This window comes from Thermobia domestica, chromosome 17, assembly GCF_964235325.1.
Source record: "Thermobia domestica chromosome 17, izTheDome1.hap1.1, whole genome shotgun sequence".
NCBI lineage: Eukaryota > Metazoa > Arthropoda > Insecta > Zygentoma > Lepismatidae > Thermobia > Thermobia domestica.
This window is the reverse complement of record NC_137470.1, coordinates 163,083,331-163,097,245: the sequence shown is the minus strand read 5'-3', so window position 1 is coordinate 163,097,245 and position 13,915 is coordinate 163,083,331. Positions and strand designations below refer to the sequence as shown.

General features: G+C 34.3%; 1 protein-coding gene across 4 annotated transcripts in view; it reads left to right on the top strand.

Moving 5' to 3' along the window:
* Ets65A (DNA-binding protein D-ETS-3) overlaps positions 1 to 13,915 on the top strand; it is a 692,236-nt gene that overhangs the window by 68,576 nt on the left and 609,745 nt on the right. For all 4 annotated transcript variants that reach the window (XM_081744528.1, XM_081744529.1, XM_081744526.1 and 1 more), the window contains exon 2: positions 223 to 710. In XM_081744528.1, the coding sequence (XP_081600654.1) occupies positions 263 to 710 (448 nt within the window). In that variant the 5' untranslated portion in view covers positions 223 to 262. The remainder of the gene's footprint in view (positions 1 to 222; positions 711 to 13,915) is intronic.

The window sequence follows — 13,915 nt, the reverse complement described above, 5'->3', positions numbered from 1 at the left end:
GGAATCATCCAATTACTGCTTTTTCTGTCATATTTTGTTACGTCAAAGAAATTTTATTCCTAAAGTCATGAAAATGCTAAGATTTCCAGTTGAATTTAGTATATTTAATTAATAGTGTAGATAGTACACTATTTTCCTTCCAGTTAATTCTAATTATTATGGGCTGCAGTAATTGCATTCCGTTGTTAATACTTACTAATTCTATGTTTGCTTTCATTCCAGGACAGCCCTCAGGGAGACAGCTGTCACAGAGGGCATCAAAATGCTCAGCATGTACGAAAATTCCTGCTCTTACCAGAGCGCTTTAGACTTGAAGCGAGTTTCTACTTGTCCACCAGCGTCAGTTGTGGGACCTAGTCAATTGAACATCAAAACGGAAGAATGCGTGGCCAGCAGTGATTGGGCCGGATGCGCGTATCGGTTCCCAGGACTAAGTGCAGCTTGCAACTCATCCACTTTCGAACAGTTAAAGCAGTCCGTTGAGAAAGCAAAAGCCGCTTTGGTTGCTGGCGAGCGGAGTAGCTATCTCGCCAGCAGTGCTTTCAGCGACTTGGCCTCCGCAGCCGCTACTTCACATAGCCTCAACGGTTTTAATACAAGCACTTCATCTTCACGTGATCATGTAAGTGATTCTCACGATGAAGTAAGGACCAGAGACGACACACCATCAAATGCGACTGGTGCAGAAAAACGGTCATCGCACAGCACAAGTAAGTAATTCATTATTTTCACTTAGTTGGAGCATGTGTCATTCACAGTTAGTGTCATTACATTTTTACAAATCATTTATCTAGTAATGAAATTGAAATGCAAGAAGGAACTTAATCACATAAGAAGACACCTACTTTTTGAAACTTAACAAACTTTTTTGTAAGATTTTTAATAAATATCTATTTTGCTGTTTTATTGCCGTGTTAGAAGATTGTTGGGAATTATCGCAGAAGGTCCGATATTTAGCTAGTAGTTGTTATAGAAAGACTGGTATCTATCTGTTATTTATCATGGACTGATATTTATCTGATAGTTATCACAGAATGACATATCTATCTGATAACTGTCACAAAAGACTGATATCTATCTGATACTTATCATAGAAGGGCTGATATGTATCCGATAGTTATCATAAGAGGACTGATATCTACCTAGTAGGTATCACCTAAAGACTGATATTTATCTGGTAGTTATCGTAAGAAACTTATATCTACCTAGTAGTTATCATTTAAAGACTGATATCTATATGGTATTTTCATAGAACCGATATGTGTCTAGTAGTTATCATAGGACGGATATCTATTTGGTAGTTATCATAAAAGGGCTGATATCTATCAGATAGTTATCATAGAGAAACCTATGTCTATGTGATAATTATCACAAAAGAGCTGATATCTATCTTTGGCAGTTATCATAGAAGGACTCTAATCTATGAAATTAAAATTTGAGACCTACTGTTGACGTACTTGTCTTCTTTTGATGGCATTAAACTGATCCAGTATAAAGAAACACGATTTCGTATCTGTTAGTTCAACTGATTTTGGATTAAGCTACTTCGACCTCAGCGCAAAAATGCCAGTGTGTAGTTCAATAAAATTGCATCTAACTTCTCTAATAATCAAAATATTTAAGAATGCAACTCATTCCGCATAGGTTTAGCAGAATTTATGATACACTCCATTCTAAACACATTTAGGGGTATAATATATGCTAAGTCGGTTTTTTTTTCAAACTCATTGCACGGGTCTCAACATTTTCAGTAACACAAGTTCCTCTCAGAAATAGTTCAAGTAGATGTACATATTATTACTTAAGTTTATAATATATTCAAAAAATAAGAGTTCAGCTAATATTTTACCTGTGAGAATCTTAATGACATACGATTAGTGTTAGATTTTTACCATAAAACCTCTAATGCCACACGGACACTCAATAGTAAAGTGCTTGCCCTTATAGGCGAAGGGCCCAAGGATCGATCTAGGTTATGTATGTTTCTAGTGAACAGTATCATATCCGTGGGTTTCCTCAGGGTTTTCCCGTTACCTCACATTTTCTTATTTTCTCTAAATTTACCATAATCATTAACTTACATTCATCATCTGTCTGTTTTTGGCTTATAAAGCATAACTGTACGACAAATTTTAAAATGGCATTTCTAGAAACATACTTCTCGTTAGTTTGTGAAATTAAGTACGAAATTCACACAAACATACACATAGGAATGTGTTCTGTTGAACAGAGTTAAAATGAATTCTTGATTACGTAAAATAATGAAATAATCTTGGAAAATATAGTGAACAAATTTTGGCCTTCAAGACTCAGGAAACTACGGAACTGTTCATAGCACTCTTTTAACTGAACTTACGTTATAAAAAATATTTATATTTACATAAAGATAGAACTCCATTGTATATGTACTTTTACAGAAATACACTTCTCTGAAATTCTCACATCAAAGAAGCTTGTATGTTAGAAAAATCCGTATTTATAATTTAAACACATACATGGTGTTAACGTGTAAGGGAGATCAAAGGAAGCAATTTTGTTATTTATTTTTTTTTTACGTGAGCTAGCCTGAATACAACTTTTTACAAAATACAGGATTACTTTTTTCATTGAAAGAATATCAAAATAAAATAAATTGAAAACCCTATAGGAGCAGTTAGAGCCTCTTCACTGGAAATGTATGTATTGAAAATTCTCATACGCTATTAAACTAACCAATGGCATGACAGCCCTCATGCGCCTTACTTGCACATAATTGGAAGATTTTATGCCAGAATAAACCAACTGAAATTTCAATTGCTGACTGCAAAAAACTACAAAAGGAACTACATAATGCAAAGACATGGTGTATCATTAACAAATTTACTTTGAATACAGCCACATGTAAAAGTCTTCCATTTACTATTATACTAGCAGAATGTATGTTATTCGCAGGGGAAGAATATAGTTTACGGAAAATATTTGAAAGCTATGTACAACATTTTTCTCGTTTCAAATACTTGTCAATTCAAGTTTGATTTTAATAAATTGCTCTTAAATAATTTTTCACTACGTCAAGACTGAGTCAAATAATTTTCTCGTACAGTTAGCGTACGCGCCTTTGGCGTCAGAGAGCCGGGTTCGATTCCTGGCGGGAGCTCATGTAGTTCGGATTCCACGTTAATCAGTAGGTCTACGTCTGAAATAGCCTCGCTGCTGAACGGGAAGTTAAACTCAAAATCAACTCAACTCAACTCAATAATTTTCTCGTACCCGAAAGTAATGGATTCATTCAAATTAATATAAATAGTTATGCAAATTTTCGTCAATTTTCGTCATCCCGAAATATATAACTTTAGAGGTGCTTGTTTCGCCAAAGTTATGTTGTAAAATCGCTATTTTAGTCCTGAAATCAGAAGATTTTTTCCGTTTACTGGAAATTGGTATTCAAAATTTATACTCATGAAACTGAATTTTCAGAAAATTAACCTTAAGATTTCCCCAGAGTCAATAATTAACCAAATTATCTTATGAGATATTAATATTCTGTATGTCCTGAACGTCTCGAAAGAAATTCGTAACAATAATTTTAAACTTTTCGAATATCTCATGTACATCGCCGAGTAGAATTACACAAAGTTCTGTCTTAGAAAATTTTAACTTTCTAGACCAAGAATAGGTTTATTACCACCAATACCGGATCCAGAATTTTCGGATGGGTGGTGCAGCAATAACTAACTCTACATTGGAAGTAAATTTGATTGTTTTTTAAATGCCTTTAGTTACCTTTGGTGTGAATGAGGAATACTGTTTCATTTGGTGCATATTTTTCCTTCAACCTTCGGAAAATTGATTTAAATAATTGCTTTTGCAAAACTCCGCTTTCTTTCAAGCCCCAAACGGAAACATGACGGCAGGAAGTTTAAGAAAGTGTTGCTATTTCACTGCTATACTTATACCACATTGACTTGACACCTAGTCTTCCGTTCCAGGCGCTGCTATCGGTTGAAGGAATTCCACTCCCTTTCGGTAGGACTCTCTCGCTTAGCAACAGCTGAACCCTTATTGGCTCAACGCGTGGGTGTGAGCTTTAGTTCGCATTTTTGCCACGGCTCAAGACATTTTGGCAGCACAATAGTTTCTCATTTTAGATCGTGTATATTTACAATGAAGTGAGGTGCACGTGCACCTCCTAAATCCGGCTCTGATTATCACATTCTGCCCTCTTAGAACTCGATTTCAGATTTATTCGTAATCTAGTGTCGGAGGAAAACTTTTTAGAAAATTTCAATCACATACACCCAACTGTTTCGGACATCTGGTGAGCAGTGAAAAATACTGTAGTCCTAACCCATATTCCCCCCTTCCTTCCTTAAGTTCATATTTCTTAAAATGTCTTCCTATCCTCAGCTTAGGATTCAACGGGGAGATTTGAACATTTCAATTTCTGCACTCAAGGGTTAGAAGATCTGGTAGAAGTTAAAGAAAAGTTTGAGCCCCCTTTCTTCCCTGTAGGAATGTTATTTCGTAATAGTCTACATCACCCTCAGCCTAAGGTAAAAAGAACATTTGTGAAAATTTTTAATGTATTGTGCCTAATAGTTGCAGAGATCTATGAGCGACTAGAAACCATTCTAACCTCCTTAGGGGTCGTATTAAAAAAAAAAACTGTCTCATCTACAGTTTAAACTGTTAGAATATTTATACAAAATTTCAAGGTTGTATGCAAAATAATTTCAGAGATTTGGGGTAAGCCAGAAAATCATTCAAGTCCGTTGTGTCGATTAAGGGCTCTTTCAAAGCTCTACGTCTATAGTTTTTGAGATCTGTTGATGGGTAAATCAGTGAGGAGTCAGCGGACTTACTCTTTCATATATGTATATATTAGAAAGGACTGTTTTATTGATGGAATAAATCTCCGTAACAATTAAAAATTCAGGAGTGATTTTCAAATCCAAACTACTCATTATTACTCATATTGAAACAGTGTATAACAGTGCGCATAATAATCTTGGCTTAATTTGTTGTCTAAGATTTTGGTTACCGATTACCAATTACACTCTAATACCTTTATTGTTATGTGTATGTTTGATCTCAATTAGAATGCATGTATTTTGAATCTGATTACTGAAGATGACTGCAAAAGGATTGAAAGCTTTCAGGATATTTTTTCAAATTATTGATATAAGCCTATATCATATGAAGAAGATAATTATTAAACCATCATAATATTTTAACATTAAAGCAAAGGAGATATCACTATGATTATTTATTTACTTATTTATTGTGAACTTGTAATTGGTAATATCGATTCCATTAACTTAACTTACAATACTATATTAATGGCATGTTCCAAAATCAAGAACTAGAGTTATACATTCTACTAAAATTTTCCTCTGAAGTATGAATGCTTCTTACAACATCAAATATATAGAGTGGTTAAAGTGATGTAAGCCAGTCTTTCAAAATAAAAAAAAATGAAAAATGAAATGAAATCTTTAAGTTTTACGTCCCACGGTTATGCCGGCTAGGCTGAAGGAGAGGGTGATGATGATAAATGAAGGAAATGGTGAAATGAAGAACGTGGGAGGAAACGGGAGAACCCCGAGAAAGCCCACGCACACGATGTTGGTCCACCACAAAGCTCACTTGGCGTGAGCTGGGATCGAATCAAAGACCCCATGCACCAGAGGTGAACACTCAACCACTCAACCACCACGGTCCCTTCAAAAGGAGATTTAGACACAAAAACAAATTTAGATACGGCAATCTGTTAACCAAAATGTAAGTCAGTGCTTCATTCAACTACCAAAAGACGGCAGTAAAAGTTCTAGTGATAAAGAAAACAATTGTTTTATTCATGAATTTAGTGCAGTAACTTTTGCGTTAATTTTTGGAAAACAATGAAAATGTGACTGAAACCACTGTAAATTTAATCCGTCCCTTTAGTACCAGATATTGACATTTTTCAGAAGAACCTCGTGCATTGTAACGAATAGAGACATAATTGTATATGAAGTATGTTGTATTTAAAATTATGTCTGATATTATCTTTATATTATACTGTTATATACTCGCGATTTTGTACTCAACACTAATTTGGCATAATACCTGTTGTGCTGAAGTAAAAACTTACGTAGAAAACATGAAACTGAAATTTGGTAGCTTCGTGAACGAAATACAGGACTTACAAATTATTCCTTCTAGGAATCATTATTTCCCTTACATTGTAAGTTTTTTCTTTCAAAATTTACAAAATCCACTAACAACAGCACAAAAAATATATCTTGTTTCGAAAGTAACGTCTTGTTCTTTCATTTGAGGTACAAAAAATAACCTTCTTCTTCATGATTTTTATCAGAAAATGACGCAAGTTGAAAATTTTTGAAACATTGGAAATACACCATGATATGACGTTGTTGCAATAGTCCCGACAGATCTGTGGTCAATGACAGAACATATATGTGAGTGATCTGTGTTCGCTTCACTGATTATTATATAAACATAAGTGGAAAAATCATATTTTGTGTCCATTTCAATAGTTCTTGCATCAGAAGTTAGAAACTGTTTATCGCTCAGTAGTGGCAAAATTTGCTTCAAATCAAGCAACTCAAACTTAAGATCATCATCATCATCATAGGTATTTTCCACTATTTGCAGATCACTTACCGCAAGCTGTAAAACTTCCATGCAACATGGCCTTCAACCAACCTCTTCGTCTCTGCGTAGAAATTCTCTGTTTTAATACCAACCATAAACTGTAGCCTCTTTTCTTGCTACCGTACATTGTAGTATATTCCTCATGATACAGTCCATTCTCAGCCAATGTTACTTCCTCTTTTTTAATTAGAACTAAAATTATTGTTTTCTTCCCTACTATTTCTAACAATTCCTCATTAATTTTCCGTTCTACCCAACTATTTCTATCTATTCTTCACCACAACTACATTTCAAATATCAACCACCTTTTTAATTGGTTTTACGTTATATCCATGATTCTATTTCGTAGAGTACAATACTCCACAAAGTATAATATTTTTATTAACTTTTTATTCAAGATCTCACAAAATAAACTTTTCTTCTTCCTATCCTTAATTTTATTCTCACTAATAATTCAATCCAGATGTGAAAAAAAAACATTCACCTCTCTTTCTATTATATTTGATTGGTTTTGTTTTTCTAATGTTTACTTTTATTCTTTAACTTACGGTAACACTATAATTTTCAACACCTCTCTCTATTACATGATCCAAAGTAGAAGTCAGTTAGTTCTCATCAATATTCGTAGTTGATATGCGAGTAAAAAGGTTTTGTAATTGCCAAATGTGCTATGTTTTAATGTTGAATTCGCCATTTCCTCAAATTCCATAAACTTACCTTCTGACATGATGAAACACGTATTTTCTTGTGTTGAGAAACACTAAATTTGTCGAGACTTATCACAGAAAGCTAAGCACATTTAATATATTTCAAAAATTTGAACACTTATAGTTTTCCATGGCATCAAGAGTCAACATATTTTGTTCACCGAATCGAATCGAGAATATTCTTGTTGATTAATTCTAGTCTGAGAGATATCAAAGTAAGGCCTCTCAGATTTTCAAAGATAATTCAGTTTAACTTTTATTTTTTATTTCTCACAAAGTATTAACAACCATTAAATATACAGAAATATACAAAATTTTGATGTCAGAATATATTGAACCCGATAAGATTTTTACAAGTTTTTAAGCTTTGTACACTGGCATAATGAATCCGCGCAAAATGTTTAATGTTTGAGAGAAATATACATTTTAGGCCTCTCAGACTTTTATATAATGCGCCGTAATGGAATTTGCAGGCTTCCCTGCCAAATTCGTTCTTAACAACACGGATGTGACTGAAGAAGAAAAAATAATTATTTCGAATTATTTTACTACTAGATATTACTGTAAATTAATACGTTGATTCTTTTTTCTTAGATGTGACTTAATTACGGAAAACTATAAAGGTGGTCAAAATTATAAAAACACTAAAAGAAATACAACAACATTAAAATTTTGCATTTTACATATTAAGTGCCATTATTAATTAGTTAGATTATTATTATTATTATTATTATTATTATTATTATTATTATTATTATTATTATTATTATTATTATTATTATTATTATTATTATTATTATTAAGTATTTTGCCTTTTGGCAGGTCTCGGGACAAGTGAGAGTTGTTTTTAGGTTTGAACCTGGAACATATCTTCCTCGTTTCTCGATCCTCAGCTTTCTCTTTTAACTCCCAATATTGTCTTCTATTATTCAAATCATTGATCAGTTGTGTTCTTTTACTCCTTATTCCTTACCTTCCTTTCCATCTTTCCTTCTGTGACGGTATAAAGAAAACAATTTCTTTGCAAGATGTGTACGCGCCTTTGGCGTGGGAGACCCGGGTTCGATTCCCGGCGGGAGCTCATGTGGTTCGGATTCCACGTTAATCAGTAGGTCCACGTCTCATATAGCCTCGCTGCTGAAAGGGACGCTAAACTAAAATCAACTCAACTCAACTCTTTGCAAGATGTGTCCAATCCAATTGGCCTTCACACTAGCTAAAACCATCCTCTACTCTCCTATCCGTTTTAAGACATCTTCGTTTGTTACTCTCTCTATCTATTTTATCTTCCTCATCTTTCTCCAACACCATATTTTCAAGCTCCCTAAATATTTCTTCTCTAACTTCCGTAATGTCCAAGCCTCTGAACCATACAGTTCAATACTCCATATATAGTACTTAAATTAGTTAGATAGGCCTTACAAAGAATTCTTCAAAGGGAATAGAAAATTTTCTAGTTTAATATTAAAAAATATGTTTAAGTAAAGTTTGAAAAACAGTCTTCTGCTGTAGGGAACGAAAAGTAACTTGAAGCTTTTGAAATGTAAGTATCGGGAAGAACGAAGGAAATGAGTAGAGTAGAAATGCAAGACATGAAGAAATGTTATGAAAAGATAGTGAAATTTTGAAGATACTATAGACAGAGAAGAAGAGGAAAGGAAATAGATACATCATTACATGAAAATAATTTTGTTTTGTTAGAAAAGTTTGAGAAGGTTTGGTGGAAGGTAAGAAATACAGGTAAAAGAGATTGTAATTCGTGGAGAATATTGAAAAATGTACTTTTGAATTAATGACAAAGATATTCGGATCGTGGAGCATAGAAGCTTCTAAAATTGCGGCAAGTGATCTATAAGGAGTGGTAGATTGTTATTGTTGTGTGTTGAAATTTAACGTCCGGGGCTATATAAGACGTGAACTTACAGTTTAAGATGAAATCCGAGCCTCTCCCCGGCATCAAACCCGTTACCCCATGCACCAAAGGCACGCAAGATAGCTAGCAGACCAGCGGGAGGCTACCAACGGTGGAAGAATACGAGAGTCGGACAATAAGTTTTTCTCTTACTACGATGGGGTTGAAGTAGAAGAGTGAAATTCACACATATTATTAACCCTTTTCCACATAATCACCGTACAAAATAATACCCTTCTGCAACCGGTTTTTCAGCTTTCATAGCCCTTCTTTTAGAATGTGTCAGAATAGCTATAAAATCAGTGTCCACTTTATAAATAATAATCGGAAACCATTGCCCACACCAGATACTAAGTCCTGAAGAAATGACCACTTGCACGACATGACAATGTGGATTTTTTGAAAATAAAATACACATGGCTAAGTCTGTTAATTGTGCTATTTAATTTAAACAGTGCTTCATCACACCTCATGCTTTTGCAAACAAAATTAGCATCCTCTTCTACCTGCGTAAGAAATTATTCACAAAAGCGAATTCTTCTGTCTGCTTTTTACTTAGTCAATGCATGTAAGAGATGTGAAATGTAAGTTTTCCATTTTGCTCTGTACAAAATATGGCTTACGCATGTCCTACTCATTCCTGTTTCACGTGAACATTGTGGTTTTGATTTCTGTGGTGAGCGTGTGAATGCATCTAACAACGGGCATACGAAACTTCACTTGTAGCAGTACGAGGCCAGTCTTATTTTCTCTAATGCATATCCATCACTGTTCCTTCCCTTTCAAACTTATCGTGCAAGTAAGCAATGCTTAACCGTGTTTGCGATTCAATTGCTGCCCACCGTTATCCTTGAACTTCACAGACGTTCTCGAAGTTTCAATACCATTTCAGAATGTTTGTTGACTGATCGAATGATAGCTGTAGATGTGCCATCGCTGTACTTTGTCAACTGATCGCATCGCATCGAATCGAATCGATCAACACTAAGGTCATCTATTGTCGTTACTAAACGATATACACACTGTACCCGTAACCAACGCAAATTCAAGCGTATCGCATATATAACATGTTTTTAAAGTGTACATACATTTTTGAATAGTCCTTATAACTGTTGTATGTCATGAGAATTATGTTGTATCAATGATAAAGAACCTACCTTATGGACACCTGTTCACTTGTTTATTTTCCGGTTACGTGATAAGATTTTTCTGATAGACTTGGATAAGAGTTTATAAGCTTGTATTCAAAACCTGATAAATGGCAATGGTAGTACTTGTATTTTCGTAATCCAAAATTTCTACAGATGATACAAATATTGGACCTCAGAAGTAAAACAGCATTTATTCAATTTTAATCACACGATGAAGATGCCAGAAACTGGCTCTCACAAACTTTCAAATGGAAATTTTATTCAGTAGCTTATACTTTAAAGGACTGTTTCTTCTTTACAACACTTTTCTTGCATGAATAAAAGAATATTGGGGCCGCAGTGCTTCAGTGGTAGAGCGTTCACCTCTGGTGCATGGGGTTGTGGGTTCATGAACTTTGTGGTGGACAAACACCATGTACGTGGGTTTCCTCGGGGTTCTCCCGTTTTCTCCCACTTTCTTTATTTCATCCATTTCTCATCTACACCGTCTTTTTTAGCCTAGCCGGCATAACTGTGGGACGTAAAACTCAAAAATTTCATTTATTTTTTTTTTCATTTCATAAATTAATATTAAATACGTTCCAAATAATAGAACTGTATTCTTAGTGAACGACCGCCCAATTTACACTCCATCGTCAATGTATAACCATACTAAAAATTCCTTGATGATTAAATATAACATCTTCATGAAAATACGTGTTCGTGTGAGACGTATAGTCTGTTCGTTTTTGGCATTAATTATTGACTCATTTTGTTTGAGAACTGTGATTACATTACCATCTCGTCTTGTTGCACAAAAGCACTATACACTTAGTTCATATATTGTTGGCCAACAGTTATGGACGTTAGAGATACACATTTCGTCAGCGTAACAAGCATGGACAACTTGACTTTTTTTTTAGCTAATCCTCGTTCTCCCTGGTCACTTATTCCCATATTGTCGTCAGAGAGCTACTGTTATGTACTTGCCTGTACAATTAGATGTTAATGCTTAAAACGAACAAACTATACTTTTTGTAGCCTCATGGATTTACTATTTGTAAAGATGTGAAAATCTTAGGTGTTTCATAGTGATATGACAGAAGAAATACTGAAAATAGCATCCATCTTTAGTCGAGAAAATCATAAATAACGTCGAAGAAAGATTATGTATCTCCCAGACTAAGCAGCTAGACGTATGAACGACACAGTACTTAATGAATTACTTCATGGGAATAGTACTTAATTATTGATGTTCTGACGCACATCAACCAATAAATTTTACAGAGTAAATTAAATTATGAAAAAGTGATATCTATTTTTTTTTCTTTTTTGTAAACAAACAACTGATGAACTAAGGAGTAACTCTTGTACGATACTAGGATGTTTTGAATAAAGTATTTGAATGTAATGTTGTTAATTTAAATAAGGTACATTTATAGATATATTTAGATGACTAGGCAGTAGAGGGTGCTGGTTTGGCAACATTCTGTTAGAAAGTCTGATCTACTTTGCAAAAGTGGTATCTTCTTTAAGCACTCACTTTTCCTACAACCGGTTCTAGTGTAAGTCCTCAAAACCACCAAATTGGTTCTTGGCAGAAAGACTAATCAAAGTTCAAATTCCGAATTCAACTTCGTTTTCAAAAATTTGTTTTCGTTTTTGAGATACAGCCAAAGTCTCAGTTCAGACGAGCAGAAAAGTCTGCTGCGGACCCGCGCGATCCGGAAATACATTGGTTCTTATCATTCATACCACACTAGCTACGGATAAGCACGACCCTGCTGCGGACTCGCAGCGGGTAAAAATTGATTTGCGGAGACTGCTGGCTCGCAAGTCCGCACAAGTTGTAGCTGGTCGGCAGACCATTACTGGCAATGAGTCAAGCCACACGAGCAGACGTTCCCGCGTCCGCAGTAATGAATATCCAAGAACATATCTCTCTTTATAAACATAATTCAAAAATATCCCCAGATATGGTATTTAAATTGTGAAAAATATCAAGACAGAAATAAAAGGCGAGAGGAATGGAACAAGATGTGTGAGATCGTAGGCCTATGAGAAATTTAATAAAAAAAACAAGGAAGAGAAAACAGCATTGATATGCATTATTATTACTTTTTAATGTGAGAATCTAATATTCATGTTGTGTTACTAGTGACATAGTAACACCTTAAAACTAGCCAAGATATCGTTAAGGTGGATCACTAGATGTTCTCGGCGCTATGCTAAACACTGCTTAAATAGTGTGGCGTTGCCAGATAGTGTTGAATATTTACTTATGCCACATAATAAAGGAAGTAATCATGGAATTCTGCTTGGATATTTACTGGAGAAATTAGTTTTCGACCAATACCGCAATTCACAGTTAAGTTCCACTTCTCGAATTGCAACGCTAGAATCCATAAATTAAACGTACAAATTTGGCAACAACGCATTATGGCGTTCTGCGCAAGTTTCTCCCCAAAATCTATTTCCTTAAATGTAAATTAATATCTAAATAAAATCTGAAACATAACAAGAAAAGCGGTCAAACAATATATCTATTTTGTAATAGGATCGTTAATTTAAAGCTCTTTACACATTCAAATAAACTTTTCATAAAATTGAGCACTTCCAGTAATATCTAACAGTGAGTGCCATCTTGTGTGCTCCTTGTAAAACGAATCAAATCTCTTCTTTTATTTGTTACCTTTTTCGATATCAGAAGACACAACCAAATGAATTGTCTTGTGTTGTAGCTGAAACATATGTTTATCTTATAGTACAATATTCATAATATGTAACGTTTCATTGCGCAGTAGTTAAAGGAATGCGCTAAAATATGTACTGACTTACGGGTGGTGATCCACCTTAAGTCTTAATTGTTTTGATTTTCGTTTGTTTGGTTTTCTTTTTGCTTTGTTTTGTTTTTGTCTATCAATCCCTTGTCTGTGGTTATCCCTGATCTTCCCTTCCCTTCCCTTTTTTCCCTTTTTCATTTACTTATGAAATGAGGGATGCGAAAATAAAAAATAATTATTCCCAATGATGATACCTGACCGGTTTTGAATACTCAAAGCACCGGCTGAGAGTTACGCGGCTGAGCGAATATAATAATAATAATAATAATAATAATAATAATAATAATAATAATAATAATAATAATAATAATAATAATAATAATAATAATAATTCATGTAGTATTTACATTTGATTTTCGTTTAGCATCCCTTTTCAGCAGCGAGGCTATGAACACTTTACTTTATTGTAATATTAACAACAATAGAGAACAAATAGATTTGGAGAACAAGCCTCTATTGTTAATGCAGTTTCTTGATAAGATTTCTTATATCACTCACTCCGGAATGAATGGATCATTTGTAACACAGCATTATATTTTAGGTTGAGGTCATGTATTATATATCCTCTGTGCTGAAAAGGACGCTGAAGTCCAAAACAACCATCAAATAATAGCAGAACAGCAAAGAAAGAAAGAAAACATCGTTTTTCGACTGACAATTTGTCGTCCATTGTTAATGTATTAAATT